The 22,787-nt window shown below is 48.8% G+C and overlaps 1 protein-coding gene across 1 annotated transcript in view; it reads right to left on the minus strand.

The window, feature by feature from the left end:
* The window catches only part of LOC115416679 (phospholipid phosphatase 4-like), a 63,008-nt gene extending 42,274 nt beyond the window's left edge, over nt 1–20,734 (minus strand). The window contains exons 1-2 of the mRNA XM_030130526.1: nt 20,679–20,734; nt 19,015–19,123 (exon numbers count right to left, since the gene is read on the minus strand). Of these exons, the coding sequence (XP_029986386.1) occupies nt 19,015–19,123; nt 20,679–20,734 (165 nt within the window). The remainder of the gene's footprint in view (nt 1–19,014; nt 19,124–20,678) is intronic.
* Nucleotides 20,735–22,787: the final 2,053 nt, after the last annotated feature.

Genomic DNA, 22,787 nt, shown 5'->3' on the forward strand with positions numbered 1-22,787 from the left:
TCTGCTCAGTCCCAGTAGATAATGCATATATTCACTGGGGTCAGTCCACGACCTACTGGAAATGACCTTTGGATCAGCTGGTTCTGGTCCTAGTTTTGGAGCCTTTGGATCAGCTGGTTCTGGACCCTAGTTTTGGACCCTTTGGATCAGCTGGTTCTGGGCCCTAGTTTTGGAGCCTTTGGATCAGCTGGTTCTGGGCCCTAGTTTTGGAGCCTTTGGATAAGCTGGTTCTGGGTCCTAGTTTTGGAGCCTTTGGATCATCTGGTTCAGGGCCCTAGTTTTGGAGCCTTTGGATCAGCTGGTTCTGGGTCCTAGTTTTGGACCCTTTGGATCAGCTGGTTCTGGGCCCTAGTTTTGGAGCCTTTGGATCAGCTGGTTCTGGGCCCTAGTTTTGGAGCCTTTGGATAAGCTGGTTCTGGGTCCTAGTTTTGGAGCCTTTGGATCATCTGGTTCAGGGCCCTAGTTTTGGAGCCTTTGGATCAGCTGGTTCTGGGCCCAAGTTTTGAAGCCTTTGGATCATCTGGTTCTGGGACCTAGTTTTGGAGCCTTTGGATCAGCTGGTTCTGGGCCCTAGTTTTGGAGCCTTTGGATCAGCTGGTTCTGGGCCCCAGTTTAGGACCCTTTGGATCAGCTGGGTCTGGGTCATACTTTTGGACCCTTTGGATCAGCAGGTTCTGGGCCTTAGTTTTGGAGCCTTTGGATCATCTGGTTCTGTGCCCTAGTTTTGGACCCTTTTTGATCAGCTGGTTTCATGGCCCTAGTTTTGGAGCCTTTGGATCATCTGGTTCAGGGCCCTAGTTTTGGACCCTTTGGATCAGCTGGTTCTTGGCTAGTTTTGGAGCCTTTGGATCAGCTGGTTCTGGGCCCTAGTTTTGGAGTCTTTGGATCAGCTGGTTCTGGGCCCTAGTTTTGGAGCCTTTGGATCAGCTGGTTCTGGGCCCTAGTTTTGGACCCTTTCGATCATCTGGTTCTGTGTCCTAGTTTTGGACCCTTTGGATCAGCTGGTTCTGGGCCCTAGTTTTGGACCCTTTGGATCAGCTGGTTCTGGTCCCTAGTTTTGGAGCCTTTGGATCATCTGGTTCAGGGCTCTAGTTTTGGAGCCTTTTGATCAGCTGGTTCTGGGCCCTTGTTTTTGAGCCTTTGGATCAGCTGTTTCTGGGCCCTACTTTTGGACCCTTTGGATCATCGGATTCAGGGCCCTGGTTTTGGACCCTTTGGATCAGCTGGTTCTGGGCCCTAATTTTGGAGCCTTTGGATCAGCTATTTCTGGGCCCTAGTTTTGGAGCCGTTGGATCAGGTGGTTCTGGGCCCTGGTTTTGGAGCCGTTGGATCAGGCTGTGCTGGGCACTAGTTTTGGAGCCTTTGGATAAGCTGGTTCTTGGCCCTGGTTTTTGAGCCTTTGGATCAGCTGTTTCTGGGCCCTAGTTTTGGACCCTTTGGATCATCTGGTTCAGGGCCCTGGTTTTGGACCCTTTGGATCAGCTTGTTCTGGGCCCTTGTTTTGGAGCCTTTGGATCAACTGGTTCTTGGCCCTAGTTTTAGAGCCTTTGGATCAGCTGGTTCTGGGCCCAAGTTTTGGAGCCTTTGGATCAGCTGGTTCTGGGCCCTAGTTTTGGACCCTTTGGATGAGCAGGTTCTGGGCCCTAGTTTTGGAGCCTTTGGATCAGCTGGTTCTGGGCCCTAGTTTTGGAGCCTTTGGATCATCTGGTTCTGGGCCCTTGTTTTGGACCCTTTGGATCATCTGGTTCTGGGCCCTAGTTTTGGACCCTTTGGATCATCTGGATCATGGCCCTACTTTTGGAGCCTGTGGATCAGCTGGTTCTGGGCCCTAGTTAAGGACCCTCTGGATCAGCTGGTTCTGGGTCCAAAGTTTGGACCCTTTGGATCAGCTGGTTCTGGGCCCTAGTTTTGGAGCCTTTAGATCAGCTGGTTCTGGGCCCTAGTTTTGGAGCCTTTGGATCAGCTGGTTCTGGGCCCTAGTTTTGGACCCTTTGGATCAGCTGGTTCTGGGCCCAAGTTTTGGAGCCTTTGGATCAGCTGGTTCTGGGCCCTAGTTTTGGACCCTTTGGATGAGCAGGTTCTGGGCCCTAGTTTTGGAGCCTTTGGATCAGCTGGTTCTGGGCCCTAGTTTTGGAGCCTTTGGATCATCTGGTTCTGGGCCCTTGTTTTGGACCCTTTGGATCATCTGGTTCTCGGCCCTAGTTTTGGACCCTTTGGATCATCTGTTTCATGGCCCTAGTTTTGGAGCCTTTGGATCAGCTGGTTCTGGGCCCTAGTTAAGGACCCTCTGGATCAGCTTGTACTGGGTCCTAAGTTTGGACCCTTTTGATCAGCTGGTTCTTGGCCCTTGTTTTGTACCCTTTGGATCAGCTGGTTCTGGGCCCTATTTTTTTACCCTTTGGATCAGCTGGTTCTGGGCCGTAGTTCTGGAGCCTTTGGAACAGCTGGTTCTGGGCCCTTTTTTTGGAGCCTTTGGATCATCTGGTTCTGGGCTCTTGTTTTTGACCCTTTGGATCATCTGGTTCAGGGCCCTGGTTTTGGAGCCTTTGGATCATCTGGTTCAGGGCCCTAATTTTGGAGCCTTTGGATGAGCTGGTTCTTGGCCCTAGTTTTGGAGCCTTTGGATCAGCTGGTTCTGGGCCCTAGTTTTGGAGCCTTTGGATCATATGGTTCTGGATCCTAGTTTTGGATCCTATGGATCAGCTGGTTCTGGGCTCTAGTTTTGGAGCCTTTGGATCAGCTGGTTCTGGGTCCTAGTTTTGGAGCCTTTGGATCATCTGGTTCTGGGCCCAAGTTTTAGACCCTTTGGATCAGCTGGTTCTGGGCCCTAGTTTTAGACACTTTGGATCAGCTGGTTCTGGGCCCTAGTTTTTGAGCCTTTGGATCAGTTGGTTCTTGGCCCTAGTTTTGGACCGTTTGGATCAGGTGGTTCTTGGCCCTAGTTTTTGACCCTTTAGATCAGCTGGTTCTTGGCTAGTTTTGGAGCCTTTGGATCAGCTGGTTCTGGGCCCTAGTTTTGGAGTCTTTGGATCAGCTGGTTCTGGGCCCTAGTTTTGGAGCCTTTGGATCAGCTGGTTCTGGGCCCTAGTTTTGGACCCTTTCGATCATCTGGTTCTGTGTCCTAGTTTTGGACCCTTTGGATCAGCTGGTTCTGGGCCCTAGTTTTAGACCCTTTGGATCAGCTGGTTCTGGTCCCTAGTTTTGGAGCCTTTGGATCATCTGATTCAGGGCCCTGGTTTTGGACCCTTTGGATCAGCTGGTTCTGGGCCCTAATTTTGGAGCCTTTGGATCAGCTATTTCTGGGCCCTAGTTTTGGAGCCGTTGGATCAGGTGGTTCTGGGCCCTAATTTTGGAGCCTTTGGATCAGCTATTTCTGGGCCCTAGTTTTGGAGCCGTTGGATCAGGTGGTTCTGGGCCCTAATTTTGGAGCCTTTGGAACAGCTGGTTCTGGGCCCTTTTTTTGGAGCCTTTGGATCATCTGGTTCTGGGCTCTTGTTTTTGACCCTTTGGATCATCTGGTTCTGGGCCATAGTTTTGGAGCCTTTGGATCATCTGGTTCAGGGCCCTAATTTTGGAGCCTTTGGATGAGCTGGTTCTTGGCCCTAGTTTTGGAGCCTTTGGATCAGCTGGTTCTGGGCCCTAGTTTTGGAGCCTTTGGATCATATGGTTCTGGATCCTAGTTTTGGATCCTATGGATCAGCTGGTTCTGGGCTCTAGTTTTGGAGCCTTTGGATCAGCTGGTTCTGGGTCCTAGTTTTGGAGCCTTTGGATCATCTGGTTCTGGGCCCAAGTTTTAGACCCTTTGGATCAGCTGGTTCTGGGCCCTAGTTTTAGACACTTTGGATCAGCTGGTTCTGGGCCCTAGTTTTTGAGCCTTTGGATCAGTTGGTTCTTGGCCCTAGTTTTGGACCGTTTGGATCAGGTGGTTCTTGGCCCTAGTTTTTGACCCTTTGGATCAGCTGGTTCTTGGCTAGTTTTGGAGCCTTTGGATCAGCTGGTTCTGGGCCCTAGTTTTGGAGTCTTTGGATCAGCTGGTTCTGGGCCCTAGTTTTGGAGCCTTTGGATCAGCTGGTTCTGGGCCCTAGTTTTGGACCCTTTCGATCATCTGATTCTGTGTCCTAGTTTTGGACCCTTTGGATCAGCTGGTTCTGGGCCCTAGTTTTGGACCCTTTGGATCAGCTGGTTCTGGTCCCTTGTTTTGGAGCCTTTGGATCATCTGGTTCAGGGCCCAAGTTTTTGAGCCTTTTGATCAGCTTGTTCTGGGCCCTTGTTTTTGAGCCTTTGGATCAGCTGTTTCTGGGCCCTAGTTTCGGACCCTTTGGATCATCTGATTCAGGGCCCTGGTTTTGGACCCGTTGGATCAGCTGGTTCTGGGCCCTAATTTTGGAGCCTTTGGATCAGCTGGTTCTGGGCCCTAATTTTGGAGCCTTTGGATCAGCTATTTCTGGGCCCTAGTTTTGGAGCCGTTGGATCAGGTGGTTCTGGGCACTAGTTTTGGAGCCTTTGGATCAGCTGGTTCTTGGCCCTTGTTTTTGAGCCTTTGGATCAGCTGTTTCTGGGCCCTAGTTTTGGACCCATTGGATCATCTGGTTCAGGGCCCTGGTTTTGGACCCTTTGGATCAGCTTGTTCTGGGCCCTTGTTTTGGACCCTTTGGATCAGCTGGTTCTGGGCCCTAGTTTTGGAGCCTTTGGATCAGCTGGTTCTGGGCCCTAGTTTTGGACCCTTTCGATCATCTGGTTCTGTGTCCTAGTTTGGGACCCTTTGGATCAGCTGGTTCTGGGCCCTAGTTTTGGACCCTTTGGAACAGCTGGTTCTGGGCCCTAGTTTTGGACCCTTTGGATCAGCTGGTTCTGGGCCCTAGTTTTGGAGACTTTGGATCAGATTGTTCTGGGCCCTAGTTTTGGACCCTTTGGATCAGCTGGTTCTTGGCCCTAGTTTTAGAGCCTTTGGATCAGCTGGTTCTGGGCCCAAGTTTTGGAGCCTTTGGATCAGCTGGTTCTTGGCCCTAGTTTTGGAGCCTTTGGATCAGCTGGTTCTGGGCCCTAGTTTTGGAGCCTTTGGATCAGCTGGTTCTGGGCCCTAGTTTTGGAGGCTTTGGATCATCTGGTTCTGGGCCCTTGTTTTGGACCCTTTGGATCATCTGGTTCTGGGCCCTAGTTTTGGACCCTTTGGATCATCTGGATCATGGCCCTAGTTTTGGAGCCTGTGGATCAGCTGGTTCTGGGCCCTAGTTTTGGACGCTTTGGATCATCTGGATCTTGGCCCTAGTTTTGGACCCTTTGAATCAGCTGGTTCGGGGTCCTAATTTTGGACTCTTTTTATCAGCTGGTTCTGGGCCCTAGTTTTGGAGCCTTTGGATCAGCTGGTTCTGGGCCCTAGTTTTGGAGCCTTTGGATCAGCTGGTTTTGGGCCCTAGTTTTGGACCCTTTGGATCATCTGGTTCTGGGCCCTAGTTTTGGGCCCTTTGGATCATCTGGTTCAGAGCCCTAGTTTTGGAGCCTTTGGATCAGCTGGTTCTGGGCCCTAGTTTTGGAGCCTTTGGATCAGCTGGTTTTGGGCCCTAGTTTTGGACCCTTTGGATCATCTGGTTCTGGGCCCTAGTTTTGGGCCCTTTGGATCATCTGGTTCAGAGCCCTAGTTTTGGACCCTTTGGATCATCTGGTTCTGGGCCTTAGTTTTGGACCCTTTGGATCAGCTGGTTCTTTGCCCTAGTTTTGGAGCCTTTGGATCAGCTGGTTGTGGGCCCTAGTTTAGGACCCTTTGGATCAGCTGGTTCTGGGTCCTAATTTTGGACCCTTTGGATCAGTTGGTTCTGGGCCCTAGTTTTGGTGGCTTTGGATCAGCTGGTTCTGGTCCCTAGTTTTGGAGCCTTTGGATCAGCAGGTTCTGGGCCCTAGTTTTAGAGCCTTTTGATCAGCTGGTTCTGGGACCTTTTTGTGGAGCCTTTGGATCATCTGGTACTGGGCCCTAGTTTTGGATCCTTTGGATCATCTGGTTCAGGGTCCTTGTTTTGGACCCTTTGGAACAGCTTGTTCTGGGCCCTCGTTTTGGAGCCGTTGGATCATCTGGTTCAGGGCTCTAGTTTTGGAGCCTTTGGATAAGCTGGTTCTGGGCCCTAGTTTTGGAGCCTTAAGATCAGCTGGTTCTTGGCTAGTTTTGGATCCTTTTGATCAGCTGGTTCTAGGCCGTAGTTTTGGAGTCTTTGGATCAGCTGGTTCTGGGCCCTAGTTTTGGAGTCTTTGGATCAGCTGGTTCTGGGCCCTAGTTTTTGACCCTTTCGATCATCTGGTTCTTTGTCCTAGTTTTTGACCCTTTGGATCAGCTGGTTCTGGGCCCTAGTTTTGGACCATTTGGAACAGCTGGTTCTAGGCCCTAGTTTTGGACCCTTCTGATCAGCTGGTTCTGGGTCCTAGTTTTGGAGACTTTGGATCAGCTTGTTCTGGGCCCTAGTTTTGGACCCTTTGGATCAGCTGGTTCTGGGCCCTAGTTTTAGAGCCTTTGGATCAGCTGGTTCTGGGCCCAAGTTTTGGAGCCTTTGGATCAGCTAGTTCTGGGCCCTAGTTTTGGACCCTTTGGATGAGCAGGTTCTGGGCCCTAGTTTTGGAGCCTTTGGATCAGCTTGTTCTGGGCCCTAGTTTTGGAGCCTTTGGATCATCTTGTTCTGGGCCCTTGTTTTGGAACCTTTGGATCATCTGGTTCTGGGCCCTAGTTTTGGACCCTTTGGATCATCTGGTTCATGGCCTTAGTTTTGGAGCCTGTGGATCAGCTGGTTCTGGGACCTAGTTTAGGACCCTCTGGATCAGCTGGTTCTGGGTCCTAAGTTTGGACCCTTTGGATCAGCTGGTTCTGGGCCCTAGTTTTGGAGCCTTTGGATCAGCTGGTTCTGCGCCCTAGTTTTGGAGCCTTTGGATTATCTGGTTATGGGCTCTAGTTTTGGACCCTTTGGATCATCTGGTTCTGGGCCATAGTTTTGGAGCCTTTGGATCAGCTGGTTCTGGGCCCTAGTTTTGGACCCTTTGGATCAGCTGGTTCATGGCTACTTTTTGAGCCTTTGGATCAGCTGGTTCTGGGCCCTAGTTTTGGAGCTTTTGGATCAGCTGGTTCTGGGTCCTAATTTTTGACCTTTTTGATCAGCTGGTTCTTGGCCCTAGTTTTGGAGCCTATGGATCAGCTGGTTCTGGGCCCTAATTTCTTAGCCTTTTGATCAGCTGGTTCTGGGCCCTTGTTTTGGACCCTCTGGATCATCTGGTTCTGGGCCCTAGTTTTGGAGCCTTTGGATCAGCTGGTTCTGGGCCCTAGTTTTGGACCCTTTGGATTAGCTGGTTCTGGGCCCTAGTTTTGGAGCCTCTGGATCAGCCGGTTCTAGGCCCTTGTTTTGGACCCTTTGGATCATCTGGTTCAGGGCCCTAGTTTTGGAGCCTTTGGATCAGCTGGTTCTGGGCCCTAGTTTTGGAGGCTTTGGATCAGCTGGTTCTGGGCCCTTGTTTTGGAGCCTTTGGATCAGCTGGTTCTGGGTCCTAATTTTTGACCCTTTTGATCAGCTGGTTCTTGGCCCTAGTTTTTGAGCCTTTGGATCAGCTGGTTTTGGGTCCTCGTTTTGGAGCCTTTGGATAAGCTGGTTTTGGGCCCTAGTTTTGGAGCCTTTGGATCATCTGGTTCAGGGCCTTAGTTTTGGACCCTGTTGATCAGCTGGTTGTGGGCCCTAGTTTTGCAGCCTTTGGATCATCTGGTTCAGGGCCCTAGTTTTGCAGCCTTTGGATCATCTGGTTCAGGGCCCTAGTTTTGAACCCTTTGGATCAGCTGGTTCTGGGCCCTAGTTTTGGAGCCTTTGGATCATCTGGTTCTGGATCCTAGTTTTGGATCCTTTGGATCAGCTGGTTTTGGGCTTTAGTTTTGGAGCCTTTGGATCATCTGGATCATGGCCCTAGTTTTGGAGCCTGTGGATCAGCTGGTTCTGGGCCCTAGTTTTGGACGCTTTGGATCATCTGGATCTTGGCCCTAGTTTTGGACCCTTTGAATCAGCTGGTTCGGGGTCCTAATTTTGGACTCTTTTTATCAGCTGGTTCTGGGCCCTAGTTTTGGAGCCTTTGGATCAGCTGGTTTTGGGCCCTAGTTTTGGACCCTTTGGATCATCTGGTTCTGGGCCCTAGTTTTGGGCCCTTTGGATCATCTGGTTCAGAGCCCTAGTTTTGGAGCCTTTGGATCAGCTGGTTCTGGGCCCTAGTTTTGGAGCCTTTGGATCAGCTGGTTTTGGGCCCTAGTTTTGGACCCTTTGGATCATCTGGTTCTGGGCCCTAGTTTTGGGCCCTTTGGATCATCTGGTTCAGAGCCCTAGTTTTGGACCCTTTGGATCATCTGGTTCTGGGCCTTAGTTTTGGACCCTTTGGATCAGCTGGTTCTTTGCCCTAGTTTTGGAGCCTTTGGATCAGCTGGTTGTGGGCCCTAGTTTAGGACCCTTTGGATCAGCTGGTTCTGGGTCCTAATTTTGGACCCTTTGGATCAGTTGGTTCTGGGCCCTAGTTTTGGTGGCTTTGGATCAGCTGGTTCTGGTCCCTAGTTTTGGAGCCTTTGGATCAGCAGGTTCTGGGCCCTAGTTTTAGAGCCTTTGGATCAGCTGGTTCTGGGACCTTTTTGTGGAGCCTTTGGATCATCTGGTACTGGGCCCTAGTTTTGGATCCTTTGGATCATCTGGTTCAGGGTCCTTGTTTTGGACCCTTTGGAACAGCTTGTTCTGGGCCCTCGTTTTGGAGCCGTTGGATCATCTGGTTCAGGGCTCTAGTTTTGGAGCCTTTGGATAAGCTGGTTCTGGGCCCTAGTTTTGGAGCCTTAAGATCAGCTGGTTCTTGGCTAGTTTTGGATCCTTTTGATCAGCTGGTTCTAGGCCGTAGTTTTGGAGTCTTTGGATCAGCTGGTTCTGGGCCCTAGTTTTGGAGTCTTTGGATCAGCTGGTTCTGGGCCCTAGTTTTTGACCCTTTCGATCATCTGGTTCTTTGTCCTAGTTTTTGACCCTTTGGATCAGCTGGTTCTGGGCCCTAGTTTTGGACCATTTGGAACAGCTGGTTCTAGGCCCTAGTTTTGGACCCTTCTGATCAGCTGGTTCTGGGTCCTAGTTTTGGAGACTTTGGATCAGCTTGTTCTGGGCCCTAGTTTTGGACCCTTTGGATCAGCTGGTTCTGGGCCCTAGTTTTAGAGCCTTTGGATCAGCTGGTTCTGGGCCCAAGTTTTGGAGCCTTTGGATCAGCTAGTTCTGGGCCCTAGTTTTGGACCCTTTGGATGAGCAGGTTCTGGGCCCTAGTTTTGGAGCCTTTGGATCAGCTTGTTCTGGGCCCTAGTTTTGGAGCCTTTGGATCATCTTGTTCTGGGCCCTTGTTTTGGAACCTTTGGATCATCTGGTTCTGGGCCCTAGTTTTGGACCCTTTGGATCATCTGGTTCATGGCCTTAGTTTTGGAGCCTGTGGATCAGCTGGTTCTGGGACCTAGTTTAGGACCCTCTGGATCAGCTGGTTCTGGGTCCTAAGTTTGGACCCTTTGGATCAGCTGGTTCTGGGCCCTAGTTTTGGAGCCTTTGGATCAGCTGGTTCTGCGCCCTAGTTTTGGAGCCTTTGGATTATCTGGTTATGGGCTCTAGTTTTGGACCCTTTGGATCATCTGGTTCTGGGCCATAGTTTTGGAGCCTTTGGATCAGCTGGTTCTGGGCCCTAGTTTTGGACCCTTTGGATCAGCTGGTTCATGGCTACTTTTTGAGCCTTTGGATCAGCTGTTCTGGGCCCTAGTTTTGGAGCTTTTGGATCAGCTGGTTCTGGGTCCTAATTTTTGACCTTTTTGATCAGCTGGTTCTTGGCCCTAGTTTTGGAGCCTATGGATCAGCTGGTTCTGGGCCCTAATTTCTTAGCCTTTTGATCAGCTGGTTCTGGGCCCTTGTTTTGGACCCTTTGGATCATCTGGTTCTGGGCCCTAGTTTTGGAGCCTTTGGATCAGCTGGTTCTGGGCCCTAGTTTTGGACCCTTTGGATTAGCTGGTTCTGGGCCCTAGTTTTGGAGCCTCTGGATCAGCCGGTTCTAGGCCCTTGTTTTGGACCCTTTGGATCATCTGGTTCAGGGCCCTAGTTTTGGAGCCTTTGGATCAGCTGGTTCTGGGCCCTAGTTTTGGAGGCTTTGGATCAGCTGGTTCTGGGCCCTTGTTTTGGAGCCTTTGGATCAGCTGGTTCTTGGCCCTAGTTTTGGAGCCTTTGGATCAGCTGGTTCTGGGTCCTAATTTTTGACCCTTTTGATCAGCTGGTTCTTGGCCCTAGTTTTTGAGCCTTTGGATCAGCTGGTTTTGGGTCCTCGTTTTGGAGCCTTTGGATAAGCTGGTTTTGGGCCCTAGTTTTGGAGCCTTTGGATCATCTGGTTCAGGGCCTTAGTTTTGGACCCTGTTGATCAGCTGGTTGTGGGCCCTAGTTTTGCAGCCTTTGGATCATCTGGTTCAGGGCCCTAGTTTTGCAGCCTTTGGATCATCTGGTTCAGGGCCCTAGTTTTGAACCCTTTGGATCAGCTGGTTCTGGGCCCTAGTTTTGGAGCCTTTGGATCATCTGGTTCTGGATCCTAGTTTTGGATCCTTTGGATCAGCTGGTTTTGGGCTTTAGTTTTGGAGCCTTTGGATCATCTGGTTCAGGGCCCTAGTTTTAGAGCTTTTGGATCAGCTGGTTCTGGGCACTAGTTTTACACACGTTGGATCAGCTGGTTCAGGGCCCTAGTTTTAGAGCTTTTGGATCAGCTGGTTCTGGGCCCTAGTTTTTGAGCCTTTGGATCAGTTGGTTCTTGGCCCTAGTTTTGGACCGTTTGGATCAGGTGGTTCTTGCCCCTAGTTTTTAACCCTTTGGATCAGCTGGTTCTTGGCTAGTTTTGTAGCCTTTGGATCAGGTGGTTCTGGGCCCTAGTTTTTGAGCCTTTGGATCAGCTGGTTTTGGGTCCTCGTTTTGGAGCCTTTGGATAAGCTGGTTTTGGGCCCTAGTTTTGGAGCCTTTGGATCATCTGGTTCAGGGCCTTAGTTTTGGACCCTGTTGATCAGCTGGTTGTGGGCCCTAGTTTTGCAGCCTTTGGATCATCTGGTTCAGGGCCCTAGTTTTGCAGCCTTTGGATCATCTGGTTCAGGGCCCTAGTTTTGAACCCTTTGGATCAGCTGGTTCTGGGCCCTAGTTTTGGAGCCTTTGGATCATCTGGTTCTGGATCCTAGTTTTGGATCCTTTGGATCAGCTGGTTTTGGGCTTTAGTTTTGGAGCCTTTGGATCATCTGGTTCAGGGCCCTAGTTTTAGAGCTTTTGGATCAGCTGGTTCTGGGCACTAGTTTTACACACGTTGGATCAGCTGGTTCAGGGCCCTAGTTTTAGAGCTTTTGGATCAGCTGGTTCTGGGCCCTAGTTTTTGAGCCTTTGGATCAGTTGGTTCTTGGCCCTAGTTTTGGACCGTTTGGATCAGGTGGTTCTTGCCCCTAGTTTTTAACCCTTTGGATCAGCTGGTTCTTGGCTAGTTTTGTAGCCTTTGGATCAGGTGGTTCTGGGCCCTAGTTTTGGAGTCCTTGGATCAGCTGGTTCTGGGCCCTAGTTTTGGACCCTTTGGATGAGCAGGTTCTGGGCCCTAGTTTTGGAGCCTTTGGATCAGCTGTTTCTTGGCCCTAGTTTTGGAGCCTTTGGATCAGCTGGTTCTGGGCCCTTGTTTTGGACCTTTTGGATCATCTGGTTCTGGGCCCTAGTTCTTGACCCTTTGGATCATCTGTTTCATGGCCCTAGTTTTGGAGCCTTTGGATCAGCTGGTTCTGGGCCCTTGTTAAGGACCCTCTGGATCAGCTTGTTCTGGGTCCTAAGTTTGGACCCTTTTGATCAGCTGGTTCTTGGCCCTTGTTTTGTACCCTTTGGATCAGCTGGTTCTGGGCCCTATTTTTTTTACCCTTTGGATCAGCTGGTTCTGGGCCCTAGTTCTGGAGCCTTTGGAACAGCTGGTTCTGGGCCCTTTTTTTGGAGCCTTTGGATCATCTGGTTCTGGGCTCTTGTTTTTGACCCTTTGGATCATCTGGTTCTGGGCCATAGTTTTGGAGCCTTTGGATCATCTGGTTCAGGGCCCTAATTTTGGAGCCTTTGGATGAGCTGGTTCTTGGCCCTAGTTTTTGAGCCTTTGGATCAGCTGGTTCTGGGCCCTAGTTTTGGAGCCTTTGGATCATATGGTTCTGGATCCTAGTTTTGGATCCTTTGGATCAGCTGGTTCAGGGCTCTAGTTTTGGAGCCTTTGGATCAGCTGGTTCTGGGTCCTAGTTTTGGAGCCTTTGGATCATCTGGTTCTGGGCCCAAGTTTTAGAGCCTTTGGATCAGCTGGTTCTGGGCCCTAGTTTTAGACACTTTGGATCAGCTGGTTCTGGGCCCTAGTTTTTGAGCCTTTGGATCAGTTGGTTCTTGGCCCTAGTTTTGGACCGTTTGGATCAGGTGGTTCTTGGCCCTAGTTTTTGACCCTTTTGATCAGCTGGTTCTTGGCTAGTTTTGGAGCCTTTGGATCAGCTGGTTCTGGGCCCTAGTTTTGGAGTCTTTGGATCAGCTGGTTCTGGGCCCTAGTTTTGGAGCCTTTGGATCAGCTGGTTCTGGGCCCTAGTTTTGGACCCTTTCGATCATCTGGTTCTGTGTCCTAGTTTTGACCCTTTGGATCAGCTGGTTCTGGGCCCTAGTTTTGGACCCTTTGGATCAGCTGGTTCTGGTCCCTAGTTTTGGAGCCTTTGGATCATCTGGTTCAGGGCTCTAGTTTTGGATCCTTTTGATCAGCTGGTTCTGGGCCCTTGTTTTGAGCCTTTGGATCAGCTGTTTCTGGGCCCTAGTTTTGGACCCTTTGGATCATCGGATTCAGGGCCCTGGTTTTGGACCCTTTGGATCAGCTGGTTCTGGGCCCTAATTTTGGAGCCTTTGGATCAGCTATTTCTGGGCCCTAGTTTTGGAGTCGTTGGATCAGGTGGTTCTGGGCCCTGGTTTTGGAGCCGTTGGATCAGGTGGTTCTGGGCACTAGTTTTGGAGCCTTTGGATAAGCTGGTTCTTGGCCCTGGTTTTTGAGCCTTTGGATCAGCTGTTTCTGGGCCCTAGTTTTGGACCCTTTGGATCATCTGGTTCAGGGCCCTGGTTTTGGACCCTTTGGATCAGCTTGTTCTGGGCCCTTGTTTTGGAGCCTTTGGATCAGCTGGTTCTTGGCCCTAGTTTTAGAGCCTTTGGATCAGCTGGTTCTGGGCCCAAGTTTTGGAGCCTTTGGATCAGCTGGTTCTGGGCCCTAGGTTTGGACCCTTTGGATGAGCAGGTTCTGGGCCCTAGTTTTGGAGCCTTTGGATCAGCTGGTTCTGGGCCCTAGTTTTGGAGCCTTTGGATCATCTGTTTCTGGGCCCTTGTTTTGGACCCTTTGGATCATCTGGTTCTGGGCCCTAGTTTTGGACCCTTTGGATCATCTGGATCATGGCTCTAGTTTTTGAGCCTGTGGATCAGCTGGTCCTGGGCCCCAGTTAAGGACCCTCTGGATCAGCTGGTTCTGGGTCCTAAGTTTGGACCCTTTGGATCAGCTGGTTCTGGGCCCTTGTTTTGGAGCCTTTAGATCAGCTTGTTCTGGGCCCTAGTTTTGGAGCCTTTGGATCAGCTGGTTCTGGGCCCTAGTTTTGGACCCTTTGGATCAGCTGGTTCTGGGCCCTAGTTAAGGACCCTCTGGATCAGCTTGTTCTGGGTCCTAAGTTTGGACCCTTTTGATCAGCTGGTTCTTGGCCCTTGTTTTGTACCCTTTGGATCAGCTGGTTCTGGGCCCTATTTTTTTACCCTTTGGATCAGCTGGTTCTGGGCCCTAGTTCTGGAGCCTTTGGAACAGCTGGTTCTGGGCCCTTTTTTTGGAGCCTTTGGATCATCTGGTTCTGGGCTCTTGTTTTTTACCCTTTGGATCATCTGGTTCTGGGCCATAGTTTTGGAGCCTTTGGATCATCTGGTTCAGGGCCCTAATTTTGGAGACTTTGGATCAGCTTGTTCTGGGCCCTAGTTTTGGACCCTTTGGATGAGCAGGTTCTGGGCCCTAGTTTTGGAGCCTTTGGATCAGCTGGTTCTGGGCCCTAGTTTTGGAGCCTTTGGATCATCTGGTTCTGGATCCTAGTTTTGGATCCTTTGGATCAGCTGGTTCTGGGCTCTAGTTTTGGAGCCTTTGGATCAGCTGGTTCTGGGTCCTAGTTTTGGAGCCTTTGGATCATCTGGTTCTGGGCCCAAGTTTTAGAGCCTTTGGATCAGCTGGTTCTGGGCCCTAGTTTTAGACACTTTGGATCAGCTGGTTCTGGGCCCTAGTTTTTGAGCCTTTGGATCAGTTGGTTCTTGGCCCTAGTTTTGGACCGTTTGGATCAGGTGGTTCTTGGCCCTTGTTTTTGACCCTTAAGATCAGCTGGTTCTTGGCTAGTTTTGGATCCTTTTGATCAGCTGGTTCTAGGCCGTAGTTTTGGAGTCTTTGGATCAGCTGGTTCTGGGCCCTAGTTTTGGAGTCTTTGGATCAGCTGGTTCTGGGCCCTAGTTTTTGACCCTTTCGATCATCTGGTTCTTTGTCCTAGTTTTTGACCCTTTGGATCAGCTGGTTCTGGGCCCTAGTTTTGGACCATTTGGAACAGCTGGTTCTAGGCCCTAGTTTTGGACCCTTCTGATCAGCTGGTTCTGGGTCCTAGTTTTGGAGACTTTGGATCAGCTTGTTCTGGGCCCTAGTTTTGGACCCTTTGGATCAGCTGGTTCTGGGCCCTAGTTTTAGAGCCTTTGGATCAGCTGGTTCTGGGCCCAAGTTTTGGAGCCTTTGGATCAGCTAGTTCTGGGCCCTAGTTTTGGACCCTTTGGATGAGCAGGTTCTGGGCCCTAGTTTTGGAGCCTTTGGATCAGCTTGTTCTGGGCCCTAGTTTTGGAGCCTTTGGATCATCTTGTTCTGGGCCCTTGTTTTGGAACCTTTGGATCATCTGGTTCTGGGCCCTAGTTTTGGACCCTTTGGATCATCTGGTTCATGGCCTTAGTTTTGGAGCCTGTGGATCAGCTGGTTCTGGGACCTAGTTTAGGACCCTCTGGATCAGCTGGTTCTGGGTCCTAAGTTTGGACCCTTTGGATCAGCTGGTTCTGGGCCCTAGTTTTGGAGCCTTTGGATCAGCTGGTTCTGCGCCCTAGTTTTGGAGCCTTTGGATTATCTGGTTATGGGCTCTAGTTTTGGACCCTTTGGATCATCTGGTTCTGGGCCATAGTTTTGGAGCCTTTGGATCAGCTGGTTCTGGGCCCTAGTTTTGGACCCTTTGGATCAGCTAGTTCATGGCTACTTTTTGAGCCTTTGGATCAGCTGGTTCTGGGCCCTAGTTTTGGAGCTTTTGGATCAGCTGGTTCTGGGCTCTAGTTTTGGAGCCTTTGGATCAGCTGGTTCTGGGCCCTAGTTTTGGACCCTTTTTGATCAGCTGGTTCTGGGCCCTAGTTTTGGACCCTTTGGATCAGCTGGTTCTCGACCCTAGTTTTGGACCCTTTTGATCAGCTGGTTCTGGGCCCTAGTTTTGGAGCCTTTGGAACACCTGGTTCTTGTCCTAGTTTTGGACCCTGGTTGTCAGTCCTTATGAAACCATGTATATTAGTTTCAGGTCCAAATAGCACTGATCCCCTCCACCCTGGATCAGGTCTGGATCCTCCATTTGGGTCCACATGTCAGTGTTCATGGACCACTTGTTCTTTGGTAGCTCGTACAGATCCATGTCCAGTCCAACTGTTCTTCATTTAATTTCAGATTTCCCATGATCCTTTGCTCTAGCTGTGTTTACTGCTATACTCCGTCATGTTGAGCAGGTTGGTTTAAGACACTCAGTCTGACTGAGGGGTGGGTGGGTGGGTGGGTGGGGGGTAGGTGCAGATCCTCTGTATGTATGGGCCAAACTGTCTAATCCAGTCCAAATGTGTTGGAGGTGAACACTTCCTGTGTCCTCCAGACTCATTCTCCAACAGTGGAGCTGGTTTTGTTAGAAATATTGTTTTAAATAGTTGTAATATCTCAGTGGAGTTCAGATCAAGATGAAAACTCTTGGAACAAGTCAAATAATCTGAACAAGATTAAGTCTCATTACAAAATCTAATCCCGTTCCTGGTCTGGACTGACCATAAAAACCTGGAATACCTGCGTTCCGCTAAGCGTCTAAACTCCAGGCAGGCCAGGTGGGCTCTCTTTTTTACCCGTTTTAATTTTTCCCTGTCCTATCGGCCGGGCTCTAAGAATGGCAAGCCGGACGCCCTGTCCAGAATGTTTTCTGCCACTGACTCTGTCCTAGAACCTGAAAATATTTTGCCAGAGTCCTGTGTAGTGGGGACTTTTCACTGGGCCATTGAGAAGTCTGTTAGTGAGGCTCTTAAAGACTGTGATGTCCCGGAGGGGGTGCCGCCGGGTCGGCTGTTTGTCCCTGTTTGTCTCCGCCCGCAGGTGATCCAGTGGGCTCACACGTCCAGAATGGCGTGCCACCCAGGTGTTCGATGTACGATGTTCATCATTAAACAGCGGTTCTGGTGGTCCGGGATTGTCAAAGAGGTGGCTGAATATGTGGCCGCGTGTCCCACCTGTGCATCCTGTAAGCCATCCCACGCAGCTCCAGCCGGTCAGTTACATCCCCTACCAGGTCCTAAGAGGCCATGGTCGGATATTTCCCTGGACTTCGTGACGGGTCTGCCCCCCTCAGACGGTAACACCACTGTACTCACTATTGTTGATAGGTTTTCTAAAATGGTTCATTTTGTCGCCATGCCGAAACTCCCTACCGCTAAGGAGACGGCTGAGGCTCTGTTACATAATGTGTGTAGACTACATGGCCTTCCTAAGGATGTGGTGTCTGATAGGGGTCCACAGTTTGTGGCTCGCTTCTGGCGGGCTTTTTGTGCCCTCATAGGGGCATCTGTCAGTCTCTCCTCTGGATATCATCCACAGAGCAATGGACAAACTGAGCGGGTCAACCAGATTCTGGAAACCGGTCTGCGTGTGTTGGCTTCGCATAATCCGGCCTCCTGGAGCCGTCAGCTGGTCTGGGTCGAGTTCGCACACAACTCGCTACCCTGTGCCTCATCTGGTTTGTCTCCGTTCCATGTCGTGTATGGATATCAACCGCCCCTGTTCTCATCATCGGAGAGAGAAGTCAGCGTTCCTTCTGCCCAGGCCCTCATCAGACGTTGCAGGAGGACCTGGATGCGGGCCAGACAGGCTTTATTAAAGTCGGTCGGTTACTATAAGTCCATGGCGGACCGCCGCAGGACCCCAGCGCCGGCCTATCAGCAGGACCAGCGGGTATGGCTATCTACACGTCATCTTCCATTGAGGGTGGAGAACCGCAAGCTGGCGCCCAGGTTTGTTGGCCCGTTTCCCATATCTAAAGTTATTAACCCTGTTTCAGTCCGTTTAAGGCTGCCCCGAACCATGAAGATCCATCCCACGTTTCATGTTAGTCAAGTCAAGCCTGCGAAGGAAAGCCGGCTGGTACCCCCCACTCCGCCCCCACCGCCGCCTCGGCTCATCGATGGTGACCCGGTGTACTCAGTACGACGACTCCTAGCGGCCCGCCGCCGTGGAAGAGGATTCCAGTATCTGGTGGATTGGGAGGGATACGGACCAGAAGAGCGGTCCTGGGTCCCTGCGTCCTTCATCCTGGACCCGGACCTCATCAGGGATTTCCATCATCGCCATCCTGAGGTTCCTGGTCTGTCTGGAGCCGTCCCTTGAGGGGGGGGTACTGTCATATCAGTCCCTGGACTTTTACTTGTTTTGTCTGTCTTGTGTGTCGTTTCCTGTTTTATTTTGTTAGTTTCCCTCATGTGTCTTGTCTGGTGTCTTTACTTCCTTTTTGTGTTCACCTTTCCCCTGATTTCCTGACTCCTCCCTGATTGTCTCCACCTGTGTCCAATTGTCTTCCCGCCCTCTTGTGTATTTTAACCCTGTGTTCTCCCCTGTTCGTTGCCAGTTCGTTTTCTACCTTTGGTGTGATAACTTACCAGCGTTTTTTGATCCTGCCTGCCTGTTGTGACCCGTTTTGCCCATCGACCACCGACTCTGCCTGTTCCTCGTCTGCCTGCTCGTCTGCCTTCGACCTGGTTTGTCCATCACACCTGAGTATACGCCTGACCCCTGTCTGTTCCTCCGCCTTGGTGCCTTATCCTGGTTTTGACCCCTGCCTGGACTATCGTCGGGTTCCCCTCGTGTGCTCCTGACCTGGGCCGTAACGTGGTTCACTTAAGATCCGAAACCGAGACGATTCCCCAACTCAGTCCAGCTGAAGATATATTCATTACTATTCTGTGTGAACCTGTTACTCTGTCTATTACTAATAAATCCCTTTTAACTGTATTCCTGTCTGAGGGTCTTGCATCTGGGTCCAGTACTCGTACTATCTGTCCTAACAGTAATAACGGATGTAGACATTATAATAACGGATGTAGACATTAGAATAATGGATGTAGACATTATAATAACGGATGTAGACATTAGAATAATGGATGTAGACAGTATAATAACGGATGTAGACAGTATAATAATGGATGTAAACTTTATAATAACGGATGTAGACATTAGAATAATGGATGTAAACTTTATAATAACGGATGTAGACAGTATAATAATGGATGTAAACTTTATAATAACGGATGTAGACATTAGAATAATGGATGTAAACTTTATAATAACGGATGTAGACAGTATAATAATGGATGTAAACTTTATAATAACGGATGTAGACAGTATAATAATGGATGTAGACAGTATAATAACGGATGTAGACATTAGAATAATGGATGTAGACAGTATAATAACGGATGTAGACAGTATAATAATGGATGTAAACTTTATAATAACGGATGTAGACAGTATAATAATGGATGTAGACAGTATAATAACGGATGTAGACAATATAATAATGGATGTAAACTTTATAATAACGGATGTAGACATTCGAATAATGGATGTAGACAGTATAATAACGGATGCATAAGTTTGACTGTAGGTACTTACAAACATGACTCTCTTTGGAATGTGGTCAGACTCCACTAGAGGGTTCTTGTACAACCACAGCTCCTCTGGTTGAATCACTCTCTCAAAGGGTTCCAGGAATTCAGTAGATCTGCAGCAGAGAGCAGAACATCCACCATCACATACAGACAACAGCAGAACATACAGACAACAGCAGAACATCCACCATCACATACAGAGAACAACAGAACATACAGAGAACAACAGAACATCCACCATCACATACAGAGAACAACAGAACATACAGAGAACAACAGAACATCCACCATCACATACAGAGAACAACAGAACATACAGAGAACAACAGAACATCCACCATCACATACAGAGAACAACAGAACATACAGAGAACAACAGAACATCCACCATCACATACAGAGAACAACAGAACATACAGAGAATAACAGAACATACAGAGAACAGCAGAACATCCACCATCACATACAGAGAACAACAGAACATACAGAGAACAACAGAACATACAGAGAACAACAGAACATACAGAGAGCAGCAGAACATCCACCATCACATACAGAGAACAACAGAACATACAGAGAACAGAACATACAGAGAACAGCAGAACATACAGAGAACAACAGAACATACAGAGAACAACAGAACATACAGAGAACAGCAGAACATACAGAGAACAACAGAACATCCACCATCACATACAGAGAACAACAGAACATACAGAGAACAGCAGAACATACAGAGAACAGCAGAACATACAGAGAACACATTTGGACAGTGGACAGGACTGTTTGCAGAGGTTGGGTTTTCTCTTTCAGGTTTAAAGGACGACTTCAGCCCACATCTCCTACACTAAAGGGTTCCGTTGTGTTAAACAAATGATTCCACAGGTTTTCTGATTTTCCCTCTTCACAGGGTTAGTCTGTCTAGTGGACATACGTGTATTTGGTCTGTCTAGTGGACATACGTGTATTTGGTCTGTCTAGTGGACATACGTGTATTTGGTCTGTCTAGTGGACATACGTGTAATTGGTCTGTCTAGTGGACATACGTGTATTTGGTCTGTCTAGTGGACATACGTGTAATTGGTCTGTCTAGTGGACATACGTGTATTTGGTCTGTCTAGTGGACATACGTGTATTTGGTCTGTCTAGTGGACATACGTGTAATTGGTCTGTCTAGTGGACATACGTGTAATTGGTCTGTCTAGTGGACATACGTGTATTTGGTCTGTCTAGTGGACATACGTGTATTTGGTCTGTCTAGTGGACATACGTGTATTTGGTCTGTCTAGTGGACATACGTGTAATTGGTCTGTCTAGTGGACATACGTGTATTTGGTCTGTCTAGTGGACATACGTGTAATTGGTCTGTCTAGTGGACATACGTGTAATTGGTCTGTCTAGTGGACATACGTGTATTTGGTCTGTCTAGTGGACATACGTGTATTTGGTCTGTCTAGTGGACATACGTGTAATTGGTCTGTCTAGTGGACATACGTGTAATTGGTCTGTCTAGTGGACATACGTGTATTTGGTCTGTCTAGTGGACATACGTGTATTTGGTCTGTCTAGTGGACATACGTGTATTTGGTCTGTTGTGGTCATGTGACCCTTTCTTCAGCTCATGCAGGTCTGACTTGTGGCTCAGGTCCACTTGTGGCTCAGGTCCACTTGTGGCTCAGGTCCACATGTGGCTCAGGTCCAGATCTCCACAGTGTGTGCTCCATCTTCCATCAGTGACCTTCAGAGGGTTCTCAGACTCATTCACACATGGACCAGGGTCAGTACATACTACAGTGGTCTACCTGTCCTACAGGGCCTATCTAGCACCAGCTACACCAGCTGAATGAGTTGGAGGTGCATGTGTTCCCTCAGGCAGCTACTGAGGAACAAACACACAGAAAATCCTCTGCACAGTGTTTGATTCCACAGGTCTGTGTTTGAAGGTACACAACAGCTGCAGAGGGAGAAGAACCAGGCTGGTCTGATGACAACACCTGGACTTCCATCCAGTGTCAGTGTTTGTGCCATTTATTATCCACATCAAAGGGACATTAGAGTTGTGGTCCATGGGCCAAGACCAGATCTTTGGGATACTGGTCCCACCCAGTGGGGCCAGTTCCAGCCATGCATTTTCCACTGGCCTGTATCTGTAGATCATATCTGGCTCTGATAGTCCTTCCACAGCAGCTCAGCCCCAGCTATCAGACACTGAATAAACCCACTGTAAGGGACCGAAGCAGAGGTCATCAAAGGTCATCTGAATGGATGGAATGTTCAAACCAACACAGACTCAGCACATTCATGACCAGTTCTGTTCTTCTCACAGATGTGAGTTCCATCTAAACCAGAATAAACCGTTTAGACTGTAGATGAGTGCAGACTGCAGCAGTACACATACAGCAGTCTGGTAGATGAACAGTCTGTCCTCTAAGAGAAGTTTAATTAAGGTTCAGTGAAATAAGGAGGAAAAGTGAATGTGAGAGAAAGTCTTTAAGGTTAAGAGAAAATGTCTATAATAGTTTAACAGTTTCATTGTGAGCATAATTAACCCATGAAGACCCAAATATACACATGTGACCAAAAGCATCAGCTGATCTAAACTGTTTCAGACTGACTGATCCATTCATTCTGTCCATACATGTCAATAACTGGTGTCAAATACAGTTCTGCAGCTTTTCATGGTCATCAGATATGACCATATTTGGACATTCAGAGGCTCCGTAGTTACCATGGAAACACCGTCATCTTCTCCAGCATTGCTTCTCCAGTCAAACCCGTGCAGTTGGATCAGTGCAGGTGGATGGACACACTGGGTTTAGGTTCAGTTCAGGACAGACTGGACTGAAAAACACACTGTTTCTCAAGTTCCATGATGATTAAAGAACATGATTCATAAAATAGGGAGATAAATATTTATTATAATAATATTTTCTGGGGAGGGGGTGGGATTAAATAAGTGACACTTCTTCCCACCCCTTTTTAGGCATGTAAATGAAACTAGTGTTCTGTTCTTCTGTCTAAGATTGTTATAATTGTTGATATTTGTATTATTATGTTTTGCTTGTTGCATATATGTTAAATTTCATTGCATGTTCGGAGTAAAACACTAAATCAAATCCAAATAAATGAAGACTCTGGTGCTAAAAGTGCTGAAGTCCCATTTTTGGACAGTTCCAGTTGAGCATATAAACAGGATGTATTGGTTTAGCTCAGTCCACCCAATAAATATTTTTAACAGACTATTTTTGTGACATCAGTCCTTTCAGCACCAGGGTCTTCAAATACAGGAAAAGACCTGATTTTCACAGAAAAAATGCAGATGACAGAGGCTAAAGTCCTGATAAATGGTGCTAAATGACTTAAAGGTTAAACAGAGGGAACTGAGCCACCAGTGGTGTCATTCATTGGAGGCGTTCCCTCTTGTGTGCTGTGCCACTCAGCCCTGAGTCCAGTTTCAGTTCAGCTCTAACATCCAGACCTGCACACACCACAACACCTTCTGTGTTCTTTTCCTGTGTGTTTGCATGGGGGTCGTCTCTAGAACATGTGCTCTTCTGTCTGAAATGAAATGGTCCGTTGGTTTTCTGCTCTGTAGTTGTGTCATTATTAAACTGCTGTCTTTGCTGGGATCACTGCAGAACTTCAGAACTTTCATTTGTTTTCATTTGTTCTGTATGAAAAGACAGTTTATCATCACTTCACTTATTTCAGTCTGAACTGTGTCTTGACTCAGTCTGAAATAAACATTCACATTTACTTGCCTCGGATACGGTGCTG

This window comes from Sphaeramia orbicularis, unplaced genomic scaffold (genome assembly GCF_902148855.1).
Source record: "Sphaeramia orbicularis unplaced genomic scaffold, fSphaOr1.1, whole genome shotgun sequence".
In the NCBI taxonomy this organism is placed as follows: domain Eukaryota; kingdom Metazoa; phylum Chordata; class Actinopteri; order Kurtiformes; family Apogonidae; genus Sphaeramia; species Sphaeramia orbicularis.